At 51.6% G+C, this 23,144-nt stretch overlaps 2 protein-coding genes and 1 long non-coding RNA gene across 8 annotated transcripts in view; 1 reads left to right on the forward strand and 2 right to left on the reverse strand.

Annotated features, from left to right (window-relative positions):
• On the reverse strand, nt 1-19,140 carry PLA2G4F (phospholipase A2 group IVF). Of its 4 annotated transcripts, XM_053593322.1 has the most exons (20): nt 18,955-19,140; nt 18,033-18,105; nt 17,315-17,451; nt 17,112-17,240; nt 16,670-16,710; nt 16,355-16,397; nt 15,791-15,857; nt 13,521-13,690; nt 13,286-13,399; nt 13,037-13,074; nt 12,640-12,775; nt 10,856-10,992; nt 10,437-10,659; nt 9,071-9,185; nt 8,715-8,852; nt 8,522-8,629; nt 7,396-7,590; nt 6,950-7,116; nt 5,585-5,771; nt 1-5,332 (listed from the first exon to the last, which is right to left on the reverse strand). In XM_053593322.1, exons 1-20 carry the CDS (start codon nt 19,063-19,065, stop codon nt 5,115-5,117), a joined length of 2,547 nt encoding a protein of 848 aa, XP_053449297.1. In that variant the 5' UTR covers nt 19,066-19,140; the 3' UTR covers nt 1-5,114. The 4 variants fall into 4 exon arrangements, with proteins under 4 accessions (XP_053449297.1, XP_053449298.1, XP_053449299.1 ...); XM_053593323.1 differs by lacking the exon at nt 17,112-17,240 and having other exon boundaries at nt 18,955-19,114; XM_053593325.1 differs by lacking the exons at nt 1-5,332; nt 6,950-7,116 and having other exon boundaries at nt 5,589-5,771; nt 18,955-19,114.
• Nucleotides 17,509-23,144, forward strand: part of LOC128587313 (uncharacterized) — a 16,608-nt gene continuing 10,972 nt past the window's right edge. The window contains exons 1-2 of one of the 2 annotated variants that reach the window (XR_008380569.1): nt 17,509-18,093; nt 19,600-19,751. This is a non-coding gene — a long non-coding RNA (uncharacterized LOC128587313). Of the gene's footprint in view, nt 18,094-18,904; nt 18,936-19,599; nt 19,752-23,144 lie in introns of those variants that run through there. The other variant, XR_008380570.1, reaches the window with a different exon arrangement.
• The window catches only part of VPS39 (VPS39 subunit of HOPS complex), a 50,859-nt gene continuing 50,343 nt past the window's right edge, over nt 22,629-23,144 (reverse strand). For both annotated transcript variants that reach the window (XM_053593321.1, XM_053593320.1), the window contains one exon: nt 22,629-23,085. In XM_053593321.1, coding sequence (XP_053449296.1) covers nt 23,010-23,085 — 76 coding nt within the window. In that variant the 3' untranslated portion in view covers nt 22,629-23,009. The remainder of the gene's footprint in view (nt 23,086-23,144) is intronic.

Here is a 23,144-nt window from a genome sequence, read left to right on the forward strand (position 1 = left end):
TACAAATAATAAAAAAATGCAAATATTAATAGACTAAAATCTGAAAATATCTAAACTTTCAATATTTTAAATGTATAATATTGATAATTTCCCCTAAATTATTTCTTAGAAAGACAAATTCAGAAAATTGTATAACAGAAAAGAGTTACTATTTTTTGTTGCTATTTGTTTATCAGGCTCAGCTGAGGCTGGAACCCACAATTGCTGGTGTGCAGGGTCAGAGTGCTAACCACTGACCTACAGCAGCCAGCTTATATTTTTAAAAGATTGAGAGGGATCTTGGTCTGTCCTCTATCAGCTTAAAGCCAGAAGTTCTCCTTTGTAATATTCTATTTATACCCTTAGTCTATTTGTGTTGTTATAAAGCCCCAGTTCTCAACCTGTGGGTTGCGACCCCTTTGTAACAATGAAAACACATCCTGCATATCAGATATTTACATTATGATTTATAACAGTAGCAAATTACAGTTGTGAAGTAGCAATGAAAATAATTTTAGGGTTGGGGGTCACCACAACATGAGGAACTGTATTAAAGGGTCACAGCATTAGGAGGCATTAGGAAGGTTGAGAACCACTGTGATAAAGGAATACCCAAGGCTGTGTAATTTATAAAGAAATGAGGTTTTTTGGCTCACATTCTGTGGGCCAGCACCTGCTTCTGCTTCAGGTGAGGGTTTAGGCTGCTTCCACTCATGGGGGAAGGCAAAGGGAAGCTGCCATGTGCAGAGATCACATGGTGAGAAGCAAGGTGGGGGAGAGGGTAGTGCCAGCCTCTTTTTAACCAACAACTCTGGTAGGAACTGATAGAGAACTCCCTCCACCCGCTAACTCAGGACAGGCATGAATCCATTTATGAGGGATCTGCCCCCATGACACGAACACCTCCCATTAGGCCCTACCTCCAACACTGGATCATATTTCAACATGAAATTTGGAGGAGAAAAACATCCAAAGGATAACATCCCCATAAACATCATATTAATCATATTAATAATGGAAAAGATATAAACACAGGTTAATAAATTCATAATCCATGGTTCAAAACAAGAAAGAGAAACTTTTCATGAGTTAGAAACTCACAGGCAGCCCTAAAAGAAGGGGATGAATAAGCAGCCCAAGTGAACCCACGGGCTGCCACTCTACTGGGTGAGCTCGGTGCCAAAGCTGCTACCCAGAGGCTTCAGGATCGCTTAAGACTGTGATAGTCCCTCACTGACATAGCTTCAGTCTCCTCCCTGGGCCCCACACTGCCACCTGCAGGCCACCATTGCCATTGCATGACCAGTGACACATGGCCAGGAGCTGTCACAGCCCAGGGCATGCATAGACCTCTCTCAGAGATAAGATTACAATCACCAATCACCAAATATATAAGGAAGGCAGGGTCCATGAAAGAGGCAACAAAGAACCTACCCCAAGGAAATCATTTATAGAACAATCAGAAAAATGCCTTGAAATACATATATTAAATCATCAGAGTTTGAAGAGTGAATAAAGGATTTGTGCAATGAAAATAGGTAGTTTCAGAAAAGACATTGAAGAACTTAAAATGGAAAATGTGATAGTAAAGTCAAACAAAAAACCCCCAAAAGATAAATTATTCATGAACTGGATAATTATGCCAAGACACCCCCCCACACACACACAATGCAGGACAAAGATAAGATAGAATGTGCAAACACAAAGTTTAGGGATAAAGAGCATTGATCCAGAGATCCCTACATCCACTTAATACAGATTTCAGAAAGAGAGAATGGAGAGATATTTTGATAACTTTGGCAGGTAATTTCTTCGAGCTTAAAAAAGACATGAATTGGGTGGCCCCTGTGGCTCAAGGAGTAGGGCACCGGCCCCATATGCCGGAGGTGTTCAAACCCAGCCCTGGCCAAAAACTGCAAAATAAATAAATAAAAAGACATGAATTCAGATTTGAAAGAACTCACGGATGCTACTTTTTAAAGTTATACTTTATAAAAATCATGATTAAACTTTTGAAAATCAAAGTCCTAAAAATTAAATACAAATGACCTATAATGAAATGAGGAGCTACCAACATCAGACTGCTCATCAGCAATGTCTGATGCCAGAAGGCGTTAATAACTGAGTTAACATAGGTTTGAAGCAAGAATTCTATACGCATCTAGACTATTATTCATACGTCAGGGCAAGAAAAGATAATTACAGGCATGTAAGACTCAGAATGCTTGCCATCTACTGACCCTCCATTAGAGAGCTATTCAATTTTGCACTCCAATAAGAGTACAAATTCACATCCTGAGTTAATGACATCCCCTGAGGTTGTGCAGTGCACAACCTGTGCAGCCATATGTAGGAGTCTTGGTGGCTTCTTCCTTTGCACAATGAGGGGCTCTGACAAGTTGAGGGATGAGTCCCCTGCTCCTTCCTGTTTCTACCCAGCCTCAGGGGGGACCAAGCTTACAGATGTTTTTCTGGTTAAATCCCTTTAACTCTGTCACCTTCAGGACCTTAAAACTCATTTCCAGACATCTTGGATAGCATTGGGAATGAGATAGAAATAGCAAAGAAACAGATTTAGATTCCTCCTCAACTAGGAGCAGAAGCCAAATTGGCCAGATCATGTTTAACTCCTTCCCCACAACTCCTCACTCTGCTTGGCTCCCAGATTCAGTCCTGAGGCTACTTTCTCATTCCCTGGCTGAGGTCATCTTTGCACCTGTTGACCAATGTCTTGGCTAGTACACCTAAGCAGTCTCCTGGTTTCCCATTCTTGCCTCAATGTCTTCCCAACCCTGAGACAAAGTGGCATTTCCTATACTTCTGTGTGCATGAAGGTGCCAGCACAAGCACACAAGCTTGCTTTCCTTACCAACCTCACAGGCCTTGGGGGTAGACATTGTCCTCCACACTCCTGGGGGCTGTGATCACACAGCTGAAGCAGAGACATTGTATGCAACTTTTCATATGTATGTACATTTTAGAGGGCCCATGGCTTTCATAACTTCATAAAGATCCAGTGGGTTAAGAACCATTGGAGTGTTGCACACATGTTCGTTTTTGGTAGGTGATGATCCATTTTTAGAATGTGGGGTCCCATTTGTTTGTGAAATACTTATGGAGCACCTAGGCACTGTAGATACTGGGGATACAGTAGTGAAAAAAAATAAAAACAAAATCCCACCCTCAGGGGGCTTTTCCTGGGGCCAGTCAGCCTAAAGCAGATGAGGCATTGAAGATTCTAAGTGGTGAACTCTGTTTCAAGTTCTAAGAACTCTACACAGTTCTAAGTTGCAAACTCTATGAGCAGTCAAATAACAATGCCAGGCGTGGTGGCTCATAGCTGTAATCCCAGCACTGTGGGAGGCTGAGGAGGGAGAATCGCTTGAGCTCAGGAGTTTGAGACTCGCCTGAGTGACAGTGAGACCTCGACTCATAAAAAAATGGAAAAACCCAGCGGGGCACCACAGTGAGCACCTGTAATCCCAGCGGCTCCGGAGGATTAGGCAGCGGGATACCCACAGCCCGAGTCTGAGGTTGCAGTGAGCTATCACGCCCACTGTACCCTGCTCAGGGGCAGAGGGTGGGACTCTGTCTCAACAACAAGATTCAAATAACAACTTATTGATGGCAGGCACACTTGTGGTGACAAGTGTCCACACAGCAGGAGCTCAGGGGCCAGCCCACAGCTGCTCCCAAGTAAACCTCTTCTTGTTGAGTCCAGAGGCAAAGGTGGTGGGCTGCAATGGACAGCAGTGGTGAGGAGGCGGGAGAGGAGAGCCACGCTACCCATATACCATGCTGCCAAAGCACTGGCTCTTCAGTCCTCAGAGCTCACATCAGCTGGAGGACTGGGGGCCCAGGCCAGGTGGGAGGAACAGACTGGGCTCTCACCACCCTTCTCCCAGCTGAGCGCACAAACTAGGGTCATCTTCTCAAAAGAGGAACTGTGACTTTGGTCCCAGATAGCATGTTTGTGAGAGAATGAGGAGCAGTCCATGCAGTCAGAGAGGCCATTCCTGGCGTAGGGGGCAGGAGTCGTCAGAGTTCCTGCATGTAAGGCAGCCCGGCCACTGCAAGGCCTCACACCAGGGCAGTGCAGAGGCCAGATGGAGAGGGCCTGGGCAGAGTGGATCTCCTCCACGTAAATCTGAAATCTGCCTGCCCTGGAGAGGCTCTAGATATTTGGAGGTTCCCAGGTAGGTCAGGGGAAATGCAAAAAGGTAGAAAAAGACAGACATTCACCCAGATCGTGGGCTACGTCTGAAAGAGGTGGGAACCCAGGCAGGGCTCCCTGTATCCCTGGCCTAGTCACCATCCCTGGGAGCTAGCCCACCCATACATGATGCAGATCCATTCCGCCTCTCTAATCATGGTGCCCCTCTAAGTCATACCCAGTTAGCTCCAGGACACGGTGGGACCATACTTGCATCAGGGGACAACTGCTCACGTGACTAGAGATTGTAGTCTGGCTTTAAAGACCGTGCACGGGGAGTCAGCAGTGGGTAATTCACAGCCAGACGGGCCTCAGCCCACAGGCTTTGGGAGGCTGAGCAGAGAAGTGTGAGCTCTGAGGACAGGGACAAGGGAGGCCAGGATGACCAGGAGGATCAGAGCCAGGACAATAGAGTCAGTGACAGTCTGGCAACCCACAGGGTTCCTCTGCATTCTTGGTAGTGGCCTCCAGGAGGGCAGGTGGGGTCAGGGTCTGCCCCATTGCTGGCAGCCTGGTGGATGCACCTCTGCCTCCTATCCCAGCAGCAGGGACACAGAAGCACCTTGGCCTACAGCTCCTGCTCTGGAGAGGGTGGAGGACCTACACCCTCTAAGGTCTTCCTGTATTTGGGGGGCCCTGTGGCTAGACTGTTGCCTGATTCTGCCCATACCTCACTGTAGATGAGCACTGTGCCTTCTGCCCTGCCTCCCCAAGGCCCCTGCAGAGAGGTGCTGCCCATCTTCTCAAAAACGGCTTCCCCAAGTACAAGCTACAATTCTGCAAGCACTTCCTGGGGCCCTGGAGGCAGGTTCTGGAGAGAGAGGAAGCAGAGCCCCAGGAAGCACCCCCTCTCCCTTGATAGCCCTGGCCACAGCACCAGCCAGAGCCCTTCTCTCCTGTCAGTCCTCCTCCTCCTGCTGGGTTAGCCCCCAGCCTTGTCTCCTGCCCTCCGGTCCAGAGCCAGCCGGAGGGCACTCTTCACAGTCTCCACATTGTTCAGAACGTTGTATCGACTCAGGGCCACCAGCCTATCAAAGTCCTGGGGCTCATAGGTGAAGTTCCTCATGCCATAGGGGGTGTCTGGCCCATTGATGACAAAGTCCCCAAAGGCCCTCTCCTCAGCTGTTTGCCGTTCCACACCTGTTGTGGGTTGGGGGTGGGGGAGAGCAAAAGAGAGGCCAGGCTGGGGCACTCTGTGAAACTGGCTGGTATTGTCCCAGGACATCTGGCTGGTTCCATGCGGCCCTTACTTGGACCCACATCTCAGCTCTTAGGCACATCAAGGGGAGATGACCCCGAGTGGACACTGAGGTCAGAAAGCAGAGGGCAGAACAGCATTCCATCATCCCCCACGGCTCTGCGAGTGAGACCCAGGCCCAGGGCTTCCCTTACCTGGGGCCAGGTGTGTTCGAAAGGTACGATTGACAAGAGGGAAGTGCAGCACGATGGGTGAGCAGGGGTCATTGGGCTTGGCAAAGAGATAGCACTCCCGGGGTTCCTCCAAGTCCTCAGGGCCCACCTCTATCCTAGGGAAGGGGATTCCCCGGTCCAGGCAGTACTTCTCGGTCATCTGTAAGACCTAGGCAGAGAGGCAAGTTTCTGACCCTGCCTGCCCTCCACCCTGGCCCTGCCCCCCACTTGGGCTCAACAGACCCAGGCTTCAAGGCCAGCATTACCTCTGACCAGCTTAGTGAGTTCAGGTAGGTGATATCACCTTTCTGAGTCAGATTCTTCATGTGTAAAATAAAAATAAACATAACTGTCCAGTGGGGTTGTTGTGAAGATTAGCCATAATCAATAATGACCAATAATGGATAGTCTAGGCTGGGCACAGTGGCTCATGTCTATAATCCTAGCACTCTGGGAGGCTGAGGTGGGAGGATCACTTGAACTCAAGAGTTCAAGACCAGCCTGAGCAAGAATGAAACCCCCTGTCTCTATTAAAAATAGACAAATTAGCTGGGCATTGTAGCAGGTGCCTGTAGTCCCAGCTACTCAGGAGGCTGAGGCAGGAGGATTGCTTGAGCCCGGGAGTTTGAGTTTGCTGTGCACTAGGCCAACACCACAGCACTCTAGCCTGGGCAACAGAGTGAAAAAAAAAAAAAAAAATTATCTAGTCTATCATCACCATTCCTCACCAGAACTGCTGTGGCCTTCCCTTTTCCACCCCCTCCCTGCTCCTTGTTAGGGGCTGATTTCAATTTCAGGAAGCTAATATGCTACAGAAGGTGAGCGCCAGGTGAGGGAGGCTTCATTAATCCTCCACTCCCAAGTTCTCACTGGGCCCAGGAGGGCAGGGAGGAGGCCAAAGAGGAAGGGCTGCCCCAGCACGCCAGCACATGTGACAGCAGCACCTGTCCAGAAGCCTGCGGAGCTCGTAGAGTCTCCCTGAGGGGACCCTGACGGCTGTTGTTACCGCAGTAAAAAAGGGACAGCAGACCCAGACCCAGACCCCAGCAGGGAATTCTACTGTGGATGGGGAGGGCCTAGAATAGGGTTATGGGTGGGGTCTCTTACTGAGAAGCACAGAAGACTCCCGAGGACACTCTGTGGCCTCCTCTTCCTCAGCAGTTTTCCAGCTGGGGAGACCTGTCCTGCTGACAGGGTTTGGAAGGCAGCTCCGCCACACACAGAGCGTAACCCAGGCTGCCCGTGAGAGCAACCCTCATATGCCCAGCCAGGCCCCTCTGCAGAGCCCTCTTCTCCTTCTCCCTCCCTTCCCCTCACCACTCTGCAGGAGCCCCACCATCACTTCACCTCAAAAGGGGCTGTCAAGGAGTAGTCAAAGGACAGAATGAGGTCCACTGCTCTCTGGGGCAGCAGAGCCAGTGGGAACGGAGAGTTGATGGCAAAGCCTCCATCCACCAGGTACAGGCACTCCCTCATGGGGGTGAGCTGGTTGGGGAAGGCATCTGGGTGTGTGTCTGCAAGGTCGCACACACAGGGACAAACACAGTTGCTCTTGCCAGCAGCCCCCTTCTCTCTGCATCCTCATTCTCTCTGTAGAGCTCTCTCTCCCTTGGTCCCTTCTCTGACAGCCTCGGGGTCTCCCAACCCAACCACTCAGTCCCGCCGCCTTCCACCTTCCGGCACACTATCAGGGTACCTCCATGTCAGCCCTGGCCACAGGAGACCACAGCTCAGTCCCCTAGACCAATGCCCATGCTGGCCCCAGTGAGCCAGAAGCACGGGGCAGAACCCACCTTTCCAGGCCACAAACTCCCTGCCAGCCACGTAGTCCTTGTGCAGGCAAAGGCCTCGAGTGAAGTTCGAGTTCTGGGCAGAAGTGAAGCGGGAGGTGAATATGTCCAGCACAGCCCTGGAGAAGGGACCTTGTGGGGTGAAGAGCCTCGTCCGCAGCCGTGCAGGGTCATGTAGCTGGAGCTTCTGGCAGTCGTCTAGGCAGGCATAGGGACAGTGGAATATGGTAAGAAGTGGTGCCCTCCTCTGTCCAATGATCTCGAGGCTCAGGCCCCTCCCCCACACATGCACCCTCTCCACATCCCTCTGCCTGGGCCTCCGACTACTACTTCACAGAACCCCTTTTAAATAACTTTTTTTTGTATCCCGTTTTGAAAGCTGTCTATGACATTGCATTTATGGAATAATAATTTATCTCCTACCCTTTTGAAAATAAGGGTAGGAGATACAGCTTCCAAACATAATTGCATTTATTAAATGCTAACTGAGCAGTGACTACGTGCCAGCACTGTGCTAGACGTGAGGGATGCAAAGGTGCCTGGGACTGGGGCCGGGGCCTGGGCCTCCAGGCTCGTGGGTTCCCTACAGGGGTGGGGGGCGCAAGGGAAGTGTCACATAAAGAGATGATAAATCATAACAATGCCTCAAGGTACAGACAACAGTGAAGATGTGCACGGGGTCCCAGGAAACCACAGTGGTAAGACCCTCAATCAGCCCCGAAGGATGGAGTGCAAAAGAGAAGACATCTGACCAACAGTGTCTGAGCTGAACAGAGGAGCAGACCAGAAGTGACCCTTGGGGGACAGGTAGGAAAGGTGTTCTGTCCAGCAGGGCTCTTGTGGGCCACTTAAGTACCAGGCTAACGAAGAGCCGGCAGAGGGTGTGGACAGAGTTCATGTTCTCTGCTGAGTGCAGCTAATTGGAGCCCAAAGCAGAGAACTCAAAGGAGTGGCTCTACCACACCTCTGGGCTCCTAGAGACCCTGAACTAGAAGTCATTTCTTCAGGACATCCCTGAATCCAATGGGACAGCCAAGTCTGTCACCATCCCCTCCCTCATTCTTCATGCCTCTACCCGGACCCCACTGCTGGCAAGTGGTGTGTGAAGGGGCGAGGTCTCTACCCTCACCTGCGATGTTGACGCTGCCCCGGTGGCACTCCAGGAAGCCCAGGCCTGAGCCTGAAGTCTTCAGGAAGATCTCATCCAGGCTGGCTGCAAAGGCGCTGCCCCACATTCCTAAGGAGATAGGCAGGACACCCCCACCCTTGTCAGGGCTTGGCCTGGGTACCTATCTGTCCCCAGCCCTGCAGCCGAGACTCACCCTGCAGATAGCAAATCCGGGGCTCAGGCCGCAGCTGCAGCAGTCGTCCCATGAAGAACTCCGAGCCGAAGAGCTCAGTGGGAACATAAGCCCCGTACTTGGGAAAGCCGACCTCGTAGGGGGTGAACTCACACCACTCTGCAGGCCAAGGGAAGGGGAGGTTATCGGGAGCCTCCCACTAGAGCCCTTGTGCTCAGCAGGAAGCAGCTTTGCCAAGAAGAGGTGGCAGCAACCCCACTGGGCTCCATGGCCCCCGTGTGTGGAGCCTCCCACTTGCACCCTGAAGGCCCTGGCCTCTCACGCCCTCCCACTGCCCAGCCCCACCAGCTCTCTCCCTCGACCCCACACCAAGGCACCTGCAAAATCTTCTGCACTGATGTTGGTGCGGACATTGACACAAGCGTAGATGGGATATGGGTTCTGACCCTGGCTGACAGCCTGCTGCTGGTCAGACAGCTTGGCAGGGTTTTCCTGGGCAGGAAAGGAGGGAGGCAGCTTAGCCTCATCCCCACGTCTGAGATCAGCCACCATGGGGTGTAGCATGCCCACAACAGACTTTGGGTCGGCAAGGCCAGCACTGTGAACACAAACTATGCCCTGTTATTGCGCAACAACTCCTCCTCCTCTAGGTCCAGGGACTGTGGCGGAAGAGAGAGGCATGTGGGATTCTAAGGGCTAGTTTGAGGGATAAAATGGCCCTAACAAAGTACTTATGATATATAACTAATTGCTACAGGTCTGTAACTAAAACCAAGACTATAGTAGCTCAATACTTACAGATAAGTTAACTTGATCACCTTGTTTTTCGCTATTGCTTTTCAGTTATATTGTTTAAAAGGTTTTAAGGAGTTAATGAGTGCCTGTCAACTCGTATTCCTATCTGGCCCAAAATGTTAAATTGGCTGCTTGCTTTTATGCCTCTAAACCTCTCCTTGGCCATAGGGGCTTTGTTCTATAAAACTTGGATTTAGTCCAAAGGCTGTACTCAAGGATCCAGAAGGCCACATGTGGCCCCAAGGCTGCAGGTTCCCCACCCCTGGTAGATGGACCTAGGGCAAATAGCTGCTCCACCCCATCAATGATGAGACAAAAGAAGGTTGGTCATCCCTATTGCCTACTGACTCTGCTACTCAGTTAGTAAAATGGGGGGGAACTAAAAATCCTAAATCCTCTCCTAACTGAATGGACCCGTCTTGGCCCAGGGGACCCCCAAAACACTTTAAAACTGAGTTCCCAGGCATGATGGGATGGGAAAGATATAAAGCACAATTACAAATGCATTATTTCCTTTCATAAATATCATGATTCCTCCTATAGCTCGCTGAATATGTATATTTGACCAGCCTGCTCAATACAGAATCTTGCTCCTTTCGTCTGTCCCCGGAAGCACATGTGCCTGGCTTCTGGCCAGAACTCTGCTTTCCAGCCTGTGGGAATGGCCACCCAACAGTCTGCTACCCTTCGTGAGAAATAAAGCTCTTCTTTTTCCAAAGGCTAATTCCTAAATTAACCCTTGTTAATATTTTAGTTAACAGGAGCTAGAAACATGACTGGTGTCAGCCCACCCTGGTTTCTTGCCCTTCCCCCCAGAAGAGCTCAGACCTCAGAAAAAAGTGTTAGCACAGATCTCAGTCTGAGGGATAAGGCAGAAGCCACTGGGGTAGGCGAGGATAGCAGGAGTTGAGAGGAGACATGGGTATTTACTTGTTGTTCTTCTCTTACCTCCTGATACAGGAAATACTCGATGAGGAGGCCCCAGAAGTCAATGAGGGACACACTGCGGCTGCTGGGCTCCCAGACCCCCAGTTCCTGAGTGTAGTATTGTAGCTGCTCTGTGGACAGTGCCCCCAGCTTACTGCTGCAGACCCGAGCCTGAGCATACTCAATGGGGCCCTGCAAGGCCACCTGGGACCAGGCTGGGTCCTTGTACAGTGTGGAGATACACCTGAGGATGAGGGCATGCCTGTGAGTTGGAGACAGGGAGCCTGGCAGGAGTCTGTGAGTGACCTCTCTGTCCTGCCCAATACCCCCACTCAGAAGACTCAGTCTCTTCCTGCCCTCCCAACCCCTTTGGAGGCAGGATCCTCGCCCTTCCTTAGGGACTCCATCAGATCACAGGTCACATCGCTGCCCCATCTCACCAGGTGGACCCAGAGACCCCGCTCAGGTAGGTCACAGTGTCCAGAAGGCCAAGCTCCTGCAGGCCTGCCAGGCTGCCGTACAGGGAAGACATAGCTCGGGTTCCACCCCCGGAACCCAACAGAGCTACTACAGGCACCTGGAACAATAAAAATGGTAACAACTACTACCATTTCTGTATTATTGCCTATATATGTCAGACTTTATTCTAAGAACCTTGCCTATATTCTCTCATTAGATCCTCACAACCCAAATGAAATCCCCATTTCACAGATGAGGAAACTGAGGCACAGCTTAAATAATGTGCCTAAGATCATATAAATTGATTATCTATCAAAGCCAAGCAATATGCTACATACGTCTCTTAGCCATTATAATAGCAGGAAGGTATGTGCCTGAAAGATATATTTGATTCACCCAAAATAGCTAACGTGGGTTTCTCATTGGTTGGCACTATTGATACTTTGGACCAGATAATTATTTGTTGTGGGTATTATCCTGTGGGTTGTACGATATTTAGTGGTGTCCCTGGCTTTTTCCCAGTAGCTGCCAGTTGTATCACTCTATATTTCCCCCATTCCATAGTGACAGTAAAACATCTCTAGATGTTGACAATGTCCTAGAGGGTGGGTAAAATCACCCCCAGTTGAGAGCCACTGAGCTAAAGTGACAAAGACCAGCAAGCATCCTGAACCAGAGGTGTACAAACTCTAAGGTCCTCTTCAGGATCAGAGGTGCCTGTGAGGACTAGATTTGAAACTTCTGGGCACTCAGCATTTTCACAAAGGTTTGGCTTGTTCTACCCCAGACTTTCAGTTCCTTTCCCTGTCTTCTTTTCGTCTCCTGTCTTGAGAAAATGCTCCCTGGCCACTGCTTACCAAGGACACTGTTGCTTCTGAGAGCTGGGTGAGACAGAGGAGTGATCTAGCACATAGTGGGCATGTGTATCGGCTGAACGAACCATCTAAGCTTGCTCAGTTTGTCAGCACTGGGCACAGGCTCCGTCTCCCCAGCACACACGCTGGAGGAAGCCACCAGCTGATTGTGATCCACCAGCTCTCTCTTGCGCCCCTTCCCCTGCCTCCCAGCCACAGGCTGCCTGTTTACACGCACAGAGGATCCTATGGACCCTCCATGTCCAAATCCCTTTGACAACTGTTACGGTCTCAATTGTGACCCCCAAATTCATATGTTGAAGCCCTACCCCCCAAAGTGACTATCTGTAGAGAGGGCCTACAAGTGGGTAATAAAGGTAACGTGAAGTCTTAATGATAGGGTCCTAATCCAATAGGACGGGTGTGATTAAAAGAAGAGGAAAAGATACCCGAGAGCAGGCTCTCTTTCTCCACACCTGCTCAGAGGAAAGGCCACGTGAGGACACAGAAGACCTCCCAATAAGAGAAGAGAGGCCCCATCAGAAACCAACCCTGATGGATGGCAACCTTGACCTTGGACTTCCAGCCTCCAGAACTGTGGGGAAATAAGCATCTATTGTTCAAGCCACTCAGTCTATCATATTTCACCTAAGCCACCCAGTCTATGGTATTTTGTTACAGCAGCCTGAGCAAACTGAGAAGACATCCACCCTTAGCCAGGGCTGCTCAGGGGCGAGGGTTCCACACGAGGTCCTGACTCTCCTGATCACACTCATCAGCTCAGGTGAACAGGCCGTTCCCTACCTCCTATGACCCCATGCTTCCACTGGACTTCCTGTCACCTCTTGGCCATACCAGTCCTTTCAAGGGAAGAGTGACCTGAGGACCAGGAGTCCTCCTCCATTCCATACCTGGCCATTGTCCGGAGCTTTGCTTAATTCCAGCACCTGCTGCAGGGCCTTGGACACAATCTGCTTCCTTTTGTCCAGAAATTCCCGCTCCCCGTCACTGAGGTCAAAGCCAAGGCGCAGGTCCAGGTCCCCAGAGCTGCCTCACATGGGGTGGGGGTTGGGGCGGGGTACTGGGTGACTGTCCAGTGGAGGAGAGCCTCAGGCCCAGCTCACTTTTCATAGGAGCAGGCCCCCACTCTGAGGAACCCAAGGGGCTCCCTACCAGCACCAGAACCACACAGGGAGAAGCGTCCTTCCAAGGCCTGAGCTGCGTGGGCTGCAGAGCAGAGCAAACTGGGCATTTTCCCACACCTCCAGCCCAGCCCCAAGAGGCTTTCTGCCTAAAGTTCCACCTCACCTCTTTTCCACCTTCACACTCAGAGCCACCTCCTGGTCCTGAAAGAGACAGCAACCCCATCCCTGAGCATGCCTAGCAGGATTCTCCCAGGGAGGTGGGAACCTTCAGCGCCCCTCGCTCTAGGTAACTCTGGCCCAATGTGGATGGCATGCCAGAGCTCCAGGCTGGCCTGATCTTTCCTGCCTCTCAGGCCCTCCTTCCCCTAGCCCCCTCTTGGAGGTCACAGAGTAGCACCGAACAGAGCCTTACCTTCCCCAGGGCCACGAAGCACCGGTCCTCCTGGCCCACAGGCAGAGAGGAGAGCAGGACGCTGCCCTCACCCAGCCTGCTGGTCTGAGCCTCCAGCTCTGTGTTCAGGCCACTCTGGAAGGAGAAAACACCTGAGGAGCTCTCCAGTGTGGAAGAAATGTGCCTCCAGGGTGGCTCTGGAAGCTCCTTGGAAAGCTAATTCTGTGATCACGCCCTTTGCCCGTGGTTCACTCACCTGCAGAACCGTGAGCTTTTCCACCAGCTCCACATCCAGCCTGGAACTCAGCACTGGGTTCACATGGAAGGTAAAGGTGGGTGGGAGGCCTGGTTCTTTGGGAGGCTGTAGGGGCAACAGCTGCAGCTTCTCATAAGCCCCAGGCACTGCCAACTGGAGCTGCCTAGAGCCTGAGAACGGAGTTGCCCAGGTGAGTGGCCTGGAGAGGGTGCGCGTGGGTCTGTGCTGTGCACTCATGAGGGCAGCACCCAGGTAGCCACAACTCTTCTCTCCCCCTGGGAATGCCAGCTCCTGTGGCCCACGTGCCGGCTCACTCTCGGCCACCCTGACCATGGGGAAACACCACGAAGGACTCTTGGGGTCCTATCACCTGCCCTGGTCAGAAGTGGGACCCTGGAGGAGGGTGAGAAACACGCATATGCCTAGGGAAGGGGGAAAGGCAGGGAGAGGCCCTTGCTCATAGCCTACGGGGCTGGTGGTTTTGAGACTATTATGTTAACTATATAATGTATAATTATACACATCTATATATTCATTATTATATTAATGACCGGTTTCATCTCTTGCCCCCATTTAGGATCCATGCTCATTATCTTGGGGGAGGTTTGTGGCCAGAGAGGAAATAGAAATAGGCTGCAAGTCATTCTGGCTTTTGTTTCCAAAACTGGAAGACCTTGGGAGAAGGTAAGGTGTTTTGCAGAAGAGGTCAAAGGAAGAATGGGGTTCATGGATGCAGAGAGGATGTCCATACTCGGAAAGCTGGAAGGGCCAGCAGGGCTGGAAGATGAGGCCCAGGCCAGGAGGGTGAAGGCCAAGAGGGCCTGTGGGCTTCCTGCCCTGCTTCCCAGCAGCTGTCTGGGAAGGAGGCCAGAGAAAAATGACTAACCTATGAAAGCCAGGCAGAGGGGACCATTAGAGGCCTCACAATACAACCCCAAATACAACATGGAAGCAACAGAAACCTTAAAGGCCCAAGGATGGCAGACACCAAAGAAGCAACAGTTCAGATGGGTTCCACCCCCTGTAGCTGCTCCTTCCTCCGATGAGACCCAGGGACTTGTTATGACCTTGAGGTGGGAGGGACTTAATGAAAATCAGGAAAGTGACATTTCAGTCACACCAAAGTTTGGGGACTGAGATGGAGACATGCCATTTGTAAGAAACTACATAATCTTTGGTTAAGAGAATAGGCCTGAGAGTGTCACAGATCTGCGTTTTGTCCTGGCTCTCCTACTTATTGGCTATGTGACCTTAAGCAAGGATAATGATTGTACCTTCAGGGTTGTTATGAGGATTACAAGACAATGCATGTGTTAAATGCTGAGCAGAGAAAGTGCTGACTCAGGGAAAGTGACCAGTATTACATGGGCAGGATCAGACTGTCAGCACCGAGAGGGACCTCAGCTGTCACATAGCTTCCACTGCAACCCCATATCTGGATTCCCCCTGCCCCGTGGGTGGTTGCCCTCTGTGGCACGTTACATGGATGGCCCCAGTTCCTCACTTCCCCAGTATTCTCACTCTTTGTCATGTGGCCCCTTCCACTAAAGAGGCAGACCATGTTCCCAGCCTTCCAACTTTGAATTTAACCAGGTGACCTGATCTAGCCCAGAACATGCTCATTAGAGGCCAGGATTTGACCCAAGGTTTGACAAGCACGTGCTCAGTTGGACTTGCTCTCTGCACTTGTGCTGATGCCTTGAGAACATGCCCAGCCCAATCTGCTGGTCCCATCAGGGGGATGAGAGACACATGGGCTAGAGCCAGGCCACCCTGCCAAGCCCAACCTCCATCAGCTAAGCCCCAGCTGCCTACCAGATGTGTGAGCTAAGGAAACATTTCTTGAATAAAATGTTTTGTTTTGGTGTGTGTGTGTGTGTGTCTCGGTTCTTTTTTTTTTTTTTTGTAGATACAGAGTCTCACTTTATGGCCCTCGGTAGAGTGCCGTGGCCTCACACAGCTCACAGCAGCCTCCAACTCCTAGGCTTAAGCGATTCTCTTGCCTCAGCCTCCCGAGTAGCTGGGACTACAGGCGCCCGCCACAACGCCCGGCTATGTCTTGGTTCTTTGTAGAGGAATAGATACAGCCTCTATGCTTGAACACTTCCAGGGACAGGAAATTCACTACTTCCTGGGGCAATCCATTTCATCTGTGTCAGCTTTGAGCTTTGAAAAATTTAAGAACTTCCTGCCCTAGTCCTGCCTCCTTGACATCAGCAGCCTTAATTCCAGGAGAGAAGACAAGACCCAAGGCCGCTGACCAGACTCACCATACTCTCGACGTGGGGCTGTCCCATCTCCACAGAGGGTGCCCTGGATTCTCAGACAGGGGTGAGCCTGAGGAAAGCAGAGGCCTGTGGGAGCCAGACAGGCTAGAGGATGGAGGGAGGGAGGATGGCAGGAGAATCTGGAACAGGGTCCAGGAAATAGCCCTCCCTGGGCCTTGTGGGAAGGAGTTTTCTATAGCAGGCCCCAATGTCATACCCAACCTCCAGGACTCAGTGTCCTGGAGGGACACTGTAGGGAAGGGGGACTGTAGTGTCCCTGTAGGGAAGGGGGAGGCAGTGAGGGGCCCTGATAGTGGCTCCTTGGGTAGTCTCTGAGCCAGGGTCCCAAGTGAATAATGTGCAGTGCATAGGTAGGAATCCTGGTCTGGGCTTTCCACCTAAGTGCCAGGCAGCTTCTTGCCCACCTTTGGAGATCCCTCCCTAGCACATCTTCCCTCTGAGGAGGGGTTGAGTGTCCTTCAGAGGCAAGTGGGCATGGTGGGCTCAGTCATGGATTCCTCACGGCTCCCTGGCCCGGGACAGCACCAACTTTCTTCCCCTACTCACCACCAGGACCCCATTGGAGATGACGTCAGACGCAGGCACCTGGCTGCAAAGGGTGAGGGGTTCATGGAACATCTGCCCCTTGGGACAGCTGTGCAATAATAATGTGACCAAAGCAGCTGGAAGGGCCTGGGAGCATGGCAGGGTTTGGGGTGAGTGGACCTATCATCCCATGTGCAGATGGAGGTCAAGACCAGACCATCCCCTCTCAGGCCAGCTCTGCAAGGCCAGAGCAGGACATGGTGGCTGGCAGCTGGGAGCTACTGTGACACAAGTCTCTGAGTAAATAGAAGGGCACCTGGCCCCACCTGGACTCACCTCTGCTCCAGAACAAACTCCACCTGCAGCTCTTGCAGATTCTACATGGAGGAACAGGGAGCACTGGTTTTTAAAAGGCTCTGAACGCCTCTGGACCGTCCCTGCTGCCCAGCCCGCTCAGCTCCAGGGATCAGAAAGGGATGCTGTCATTGTGGCTTTTCCAGGACACAGGAGGCTGAGCGGCATCATTTATTTCCAGAACATGTGCTAGTGGCTATTCTAGACACCGAGGGTTTAGTGGCGACTGAGACAGACAATATCCTGCTTTAAGGAGCCCACATTTTGTTTTTATCAAGGAAGAGGTACTGGAGGGAAGCCTTAGGAGGGTGGGAGCGGCAGGACGGAGGAAGGCCTGCCTGTCTGTCCTCCCAGAGCCTCTCATGGCCCTGTGCTGGGCCTCCTCTCCTCCAGCCCGGCTCCCAGCCAGCACTGGTGGGCTCACCTGGTGGTCAAGGGCAAAGGTGTGTCGGTGGGGCTGGCCACACTTGAGGCTCCCCAGGTCAAACAGAAGCAGGGAGAGCTGGTCACTCCCCAGGACATCCTCGTCATAGAGGGTGAGCTCCAGGACATTCTGGGAAGGGGACAGGCAGGTGAGCAACCTGAGGCGCTCCTCTCCTGCCACAGCCCCTGCCCCACAGGCCTCACCTTCAGGGCACCATGGATCTGGTAGTGGAAGGTCTCGTTCCACTCGGGGTCACTGCAGTTGGCCACTGTTCGTGTCTGGGCAGGCCTGGGGGACGCCGTGGGCAGCCACAGTTGCACATAGCAGTCAGCTTTAGACACTGCAGGTATGATGGGGGAGGACCTTCAGCCTCAACCCCTACTGTAGAAAGGTTTCCTGTGGGAAGCTGGGGCCAGGAGTCAGGCAGCAGAGCAGGGAGAGGGGGTGCCTACGTGGCATGGTGGGGTGAGGACATGGGGGAGAGTTTTGGTGTCCTTGACTCCATCTTGGCCAGTTACACCTCCCATTCAGCTGAACAGAAATCTGCAGTAACTAGCTGGACAGAGCACATGGCCACAGAAACCACTGAGTAATTCCCAGATGCTATCTGACTCAGGCAATCAAATTCCCTCCCTGTGTAAGCATTGGCATGGAAAGTTCCCAGAAGGCAGGTGTTGACTTGTGATGACAGCAGCCTCACCCCTCACCTCAGGAGGGACTTCCTAGACTCAGGGAGGAGTCCATGGTCAGCACAGCTCCCTGCTCCAGCCCTGCCTGCCTGCCCCTCACAGGGCCAGCACCAGCCTCCCCGCCCCAACTTATACTAACACACCACACTCAGACTCCCTCGAGGCCAGTCCCAGCTGAGCTCTGAGGGGGCCCCAGGGGAAAGGAAGAAAGGAGTGACGATGAGGCACTCACACAGATCTGTGTGCTGGATATTTCTGGCCCTCAGCACCTTCACCTGGAGATCATAGTATGGGTGAGTTTCCCACTGAAACAACAGAACTCCAGGGACTCAGTTCCAGAGAGCCAGCGTGGGGCCTGGTCTCCTCCCTCCACTGGTTCCCAACTCGAGTTCTCTACCACCACAGAGCAGAGGACTAGCACTGATGTCTCTGTGTGGGGACCAGGGCAACTTTCCAGAGGTTGGGTGTTGGGAGGTCAGCACCTTGGTGATGCACCTGGACCTCAGCATTCATCAGGCCTGGGTTTAAATCAAAGCTCCAGCGTGGGACTTGCTAAACTGTGGTTATTGTGCACCACAAACTTGCAGCCCCCTCAGGCCACAGGAGCTGCAGTGAAAGCTGAAGAATGTATTTGAAGAAATTAAATATTAAAAGAGAAAGCTGTGACCCACCCCACCTGCTAGCTCCCTAACAAAGGCTGGAAGACAGCCCAGGAGGCAGCAGGCAGGTGAGCTGACCGAGTCATCGGCCTGTACTGGTCTGACTAGTCGAGTGGCTGAGAAGATGCAGCTGGGCTCAGGAGAGGTAACATCAGAGTGCAGCCTCCTAGGAGTCAAACCACCCTCACAATTCCAGTAGGCTCCCTTTTCCTTCTCCCTACAGTAGGTTCTACAGTCAAGCTAGAGCATTCTTGGCAAAAGCCAACTAACCAAAGACAAGTGGACCTAGCCCTCCATTTGCTAATTGGAAGGGATTACTTTCAAGAGCCAAGCAAGGTCTTGGCCAATCTAATTTAAGTTCTGTCAGGTCGTCTGCAAGAAATAGGTCCACCTCAAATCAAGCCCCAGTGCTGAAGCTGGTCTTGGTCCTCACAGGGGACTGCAGCTCCCAGCACTCCCCCAGTCCACTTTCCCAGGTAAGATCAGGTATGTTACCTGCCAACGCCTCCGTGGATGGTCCCTCTTCTCTCTCTTCCCCAAGGGCACTGCTCCCAGAAGGGGCAGCCCTTTGCCTGCCAGCCACCTTGGCCAGAGAGCCCAGACCATGGCTGGAAGCCCCGGCCCCAGCAGGCACCCTGCTCGTTGGCCACACACACTGAAAGCTCAGGTGTGACAGGTAGCCTTGGGGTGGGGAGGGTGGAGCTACCACTCTGCTGAGGAATCAGGGCTGGGTGGCCCACTGGGGCAGGAGGTGGGGTTTGACATACTCTAGAAGTGACTGGCGCCTAATTTCCTCAGGCAGGAGGCTGTTCACTCTTCAAGACTCTAGGAGTCTCTGTTTACCACTCTGGTTACCAAACCCACCCCCCTGGTTCCCAAACTGCTGCTTGTGAAAAATAGACACTCAAGCCTCACCCCTCATGGTCTGATTGAATGTAAAACCCAAGTACTCCCATTTCCAACAAGCCTTGTGACACAGCCCAGGGCAGAGGGGGGCAGTGCTGTATCAGGGACTAGTCTCCAGCTGTCAAAAAGGCCCAAACCAATCCCCTTAAGTCCCACCTTCCCCATGGCTCTTAAGCAAAAGCATGGAAATCTTCAGTTCAGTGTATCATCTGGACTCCCTCATTTCCTCCCCAGACCCTGAGAGCCTGCTGCCTGCCAGACCTGTGCTAGACCCAAGAACACAAAGGTGAGGAGGGCCCATCTGCAAACTGAAGAAATTCATGGCCTTGTGACTCCATGGCCCAACCTCTCCCTGGATTGTATACAGAGCACACTGCGGTGTCCAGGTAGGAATTTAATCAGGTGGCATTAATAAAGGCAGACAAAAACAAGTCTGTCTACTACCTGTCAGCTACTACCCTGTTTCCCCAAAAATAAGACAGTGTCTTATTTTAAGGTGTGCTCCCAAAGATGCGCTAGATCTTATTTTCAGGGGACATCTTATCTTTCCTGTAAGTAGGTCTTATTTTTGGAGGATGTCTTATTTTCGGGGAAACAGGGTAGAAGTAAAGGCTTTTGACCAGACTTTAGGCTGCAGATAATGTGATGTCCCCTTTCCTGTGGACCACTCTAGGTGGCTGAGACAGGGACAATCACCAGTAAGAGTAAGGGTATCAGAGGCAGTGAACTGTGGGAGACAGATTTCTGTCCCTCACTAAGAGTCAATCATCTCCATACTCTTCCCAAGGCCTAGAGTCACAGGCTATAAAAGAACATCCAAAAAACAGGTAATTCATTCCTGAATGAATCAACAGGGCAAGTTCAGATCAGAAACTCCCAGAACAATAGGGAATGTGACTGCTAGTGGCCAGGACCCAAGGGAGGGCCTGTTTCTGTTTAATTTGGACTGTGAAGCTAAGAGCTGGGCTGGGGTCTCGGAAATGGTAGTCCAGCCCCCTTGATTATCTCTGTGAGTATATGAGGCGACTGTGGATCCACACCAAAGCCCAAGGCAGGAAGGCAGAGCTGGAAAGTGGCAGAGCCAGGCCTGGGCTCCAGGCTCCTGATTTGAGTACTTTCTGGGTTGTAGCATACTCTCTCTGGAAGTTATCTGCCTTGCACCACAATAAAGTTGTGACTCTTAGTTCCAGATGGTTTCATTCCCAGAAAACTAGAGGGGCACAATACAGAAAGACCTTGCATTTTTGAAGCTGGCTAAAGTGGACCAACACTTCTCCACTTCCCAGACACCCGATGCTTCCCCCCAGCCATCATGAACTACAGGAGAGGCTGATGGCCCTTCCAAGAGAGGAACACTTGGATCCTCTACAGAGATCCAGGGTGCTCAATGGAATCTTGTGATGACAGAAATGTTCTGTATCTGTGCTATCAATACATTAGCCATTTGCCACACTTGCTGTACCGGGTGGCACATGTCAAGATATATGTAATATCCAGCCTACAGAGGACAGAAAAAAAAAACCCAAAAAAACCAAAAAAACACACATAATAGAACCATTCCCCTGACATGTTTTTTCTTAGTTACTGATTGGCTTATTCCCAGTTTTTAGCTAAATTACCATCCTTTCATTATTCTTTTCATCAAACTCCATAAGAAGCAGGAAAAAAGAGACCCAGATAGGGTTGGCTGCTTGTTTTATTAGGTTTATTCTGAGGAATAGTTAAGGTATCTTCATCTGTCTTCATTAGAGGGCTTTTATCTCCAGCCTTCTCCACACCACTGTGGAGGGCAGAGTCTAGGGAAGGAAGAATGGAGTCTGGGAAGATGAGGTCATGTACGTACACCAGAAGGGAAGAAAACACATGTTGCTCATTCTATTGCTTCAAACATAGTTCATGAGAAAAGAAGACACAGCACAGCAGGCCAGGAAAGCAGGGATGTGTGGCGGGTGAGTCTCTGCCGTGCAGAAGGGGCTGGGCCCAGAGCTCCCCTGCTGCTCCGAGGCAGCGCAGTCCCAGCTGGCACAGACGTGGCCACGGGCAGTACTGCTTCCTGGGGATGCCTATGGCCAGTCGGGATGGTGGCTTTTCTATTTACTCAGACACACACAGTTCCCTGGAACTCCTGCAAAGTGCTGCCCAGCCTCACATACCCGAGCAGAATCCTCCATGTCTGCAAATGGTGCTGATGGCACTCACTCTCTTCAGACTCCCACAGACAGCATGCCCGGGGGAGCCCAGTCTACTCACCACTGGCAAATTGGCCTGTAACACAGCACGGTGCCAGAGTTTACAAAGGACAAGGCACGTCAAGGACAGGCCACTAAAACTGTGAGTGTTACCCACCCTCACGCCCCCTGAAGACACTGAGGCAACAAGATTGGGAGCCTATGAAAAGGCCTGCAGCCCCACGTTCCCCAGCCTGTGAACCTCTGGCAGAGTCCACTGCAGGGTTTGACAGTGAGATATTTTATAAACCCGAGCGCCACTGCATCTGCCCTCCTGCACTCTCCCTGCCGTCCCCGAACACCTCAGCAGCACACTTGGCGTCACTCTTTGTCAGTCCCTGCTCCACTCTGGCTCTGTGTAGCAAAGACCTACCTTCCTCACTATCCCAGTGTAATCCTCCAACCCCTGGAGAGCAAAGCTGGGGAGTAATCGCTATAAAGCAGTAAGGCAAGTGAACAGAAACTGGCTAGGAAAAGGGAAAGGTGCCCAAAGCACAAAGAATTCCATTCACAGAGATGAAACCAACCCACTCAAGCACCGGTGAGTGAAGCAGAACAGGCGCCTCTGTGGGGCCTGTGCCTAGGGGCTGGCATACCCAGGGCAGTGCTGGCCCATCCTCAGGGGCTGCGTCACACTTGGCCTGAGGGCAGGTACGCAGGCCCGTTCTAGGCAGAGAATGGCACTCCCCAGTGTCTAGGCATATAGAGTAAAGAGGACTTATTTACAATGTACCTGGCAACCAACCATCAATGGATTCCTAGGAACTGAGACTTCCTCTTGCTTCTCACTTCACCTTGTTTACATACTAGCTACTCCTGGAGTAACGGAAGTGGGAGAGAAGGCGTAGATGGGGCAGTGAGGGGGAATGATAAACAGTGAGAAAAAAGAGTGGAAACCAAGGCGATGAGTAGGGAGGCTACTGGGGGACACAGGGATGGCTGCCATGGAGACACTCCTGCACTAAACAGAAAATGAGTCCTTCTGTCTAAGTGCTGTCCCCTTACATGACTCTCTAGTCAACCACGCTGAGGGGGTCCTTGTGAAGTCGTGTGCTTGTCTAACGGAAAAACTCTTGATAAGCAACTCTGGTTACAAACACTCAAGACACATTGTCTCATTCTGGTAACCGGTATGCAAAGGCAAGATGGTGCACCACTTCTTGTCTAAGCAGGTTCTGAATTCTCTGGAATTGCCCACAACATAATGGTATACAATATTACTTTTTCTATTAAAAATCTGGCAATGCCAGACCACAAGTCTAATTAATTTGGAGATGTTCCAGGGTGCAGGATAGCTGGTAGTGTTCAAATGCAGAGGCACCTGGTGGTGGCAGCCCACGATTCTAAGGCCAGGTGCTCTTTCCTCTCTCCAGGAGAGCCAAGCTGTCCATTTGCTGAATCCTTGGGATGCTGGACTCAGGTGTCAGCTGGGTTTACCTCTTTGGAACAGAAGTAGTGCACGACCACTCCATTGGGGTATCTTGCAAATGCACTGCAGAGAAGGAAAATGGCTTGGGAGTGAGGACTAACTCTAAGAGACCACTTCTCTGA

Source organism: Nycticebus coucang, chromosome 6 (genome assembly GCF_027406575.1).
Source record: "Nycticebus coucang isolate mNycCou1 chromosome 6, mNycCou1.pri, whole genome shotgun sequence".
NCBI lineage: Eukaryota > Metazoa > Chordata > Mammalia > Primates > Lorisidae > Nycticebus > Nycticebus coucang.

Bases quoted from the DNA above. Each gene is read 5' to 3' on its own strand.
- PLA2G4F (XM_053593322.1), bottom strand. From the start codon at position 19,065: ATGGTCTGGGCTCTCTGGCCAAGGTGGCTGGCAGGCAAAGGGCTGCCC. The intron at 16,398-16,669 runs GTGAGTCCAGGT...CACCCTTTGCAG, and splicing joins GAGTTTGTTCTGGAGCAGAG to CCAGGTGCCTGCGTCTGACG. The intron at 5,772-6,949 runs GTGAAGTGATGG...CTCTCTGCCTAG, and splicing joins CCTTGACAGCCCCTTTTGAG to GTCTTACAGATGACCGAGAA.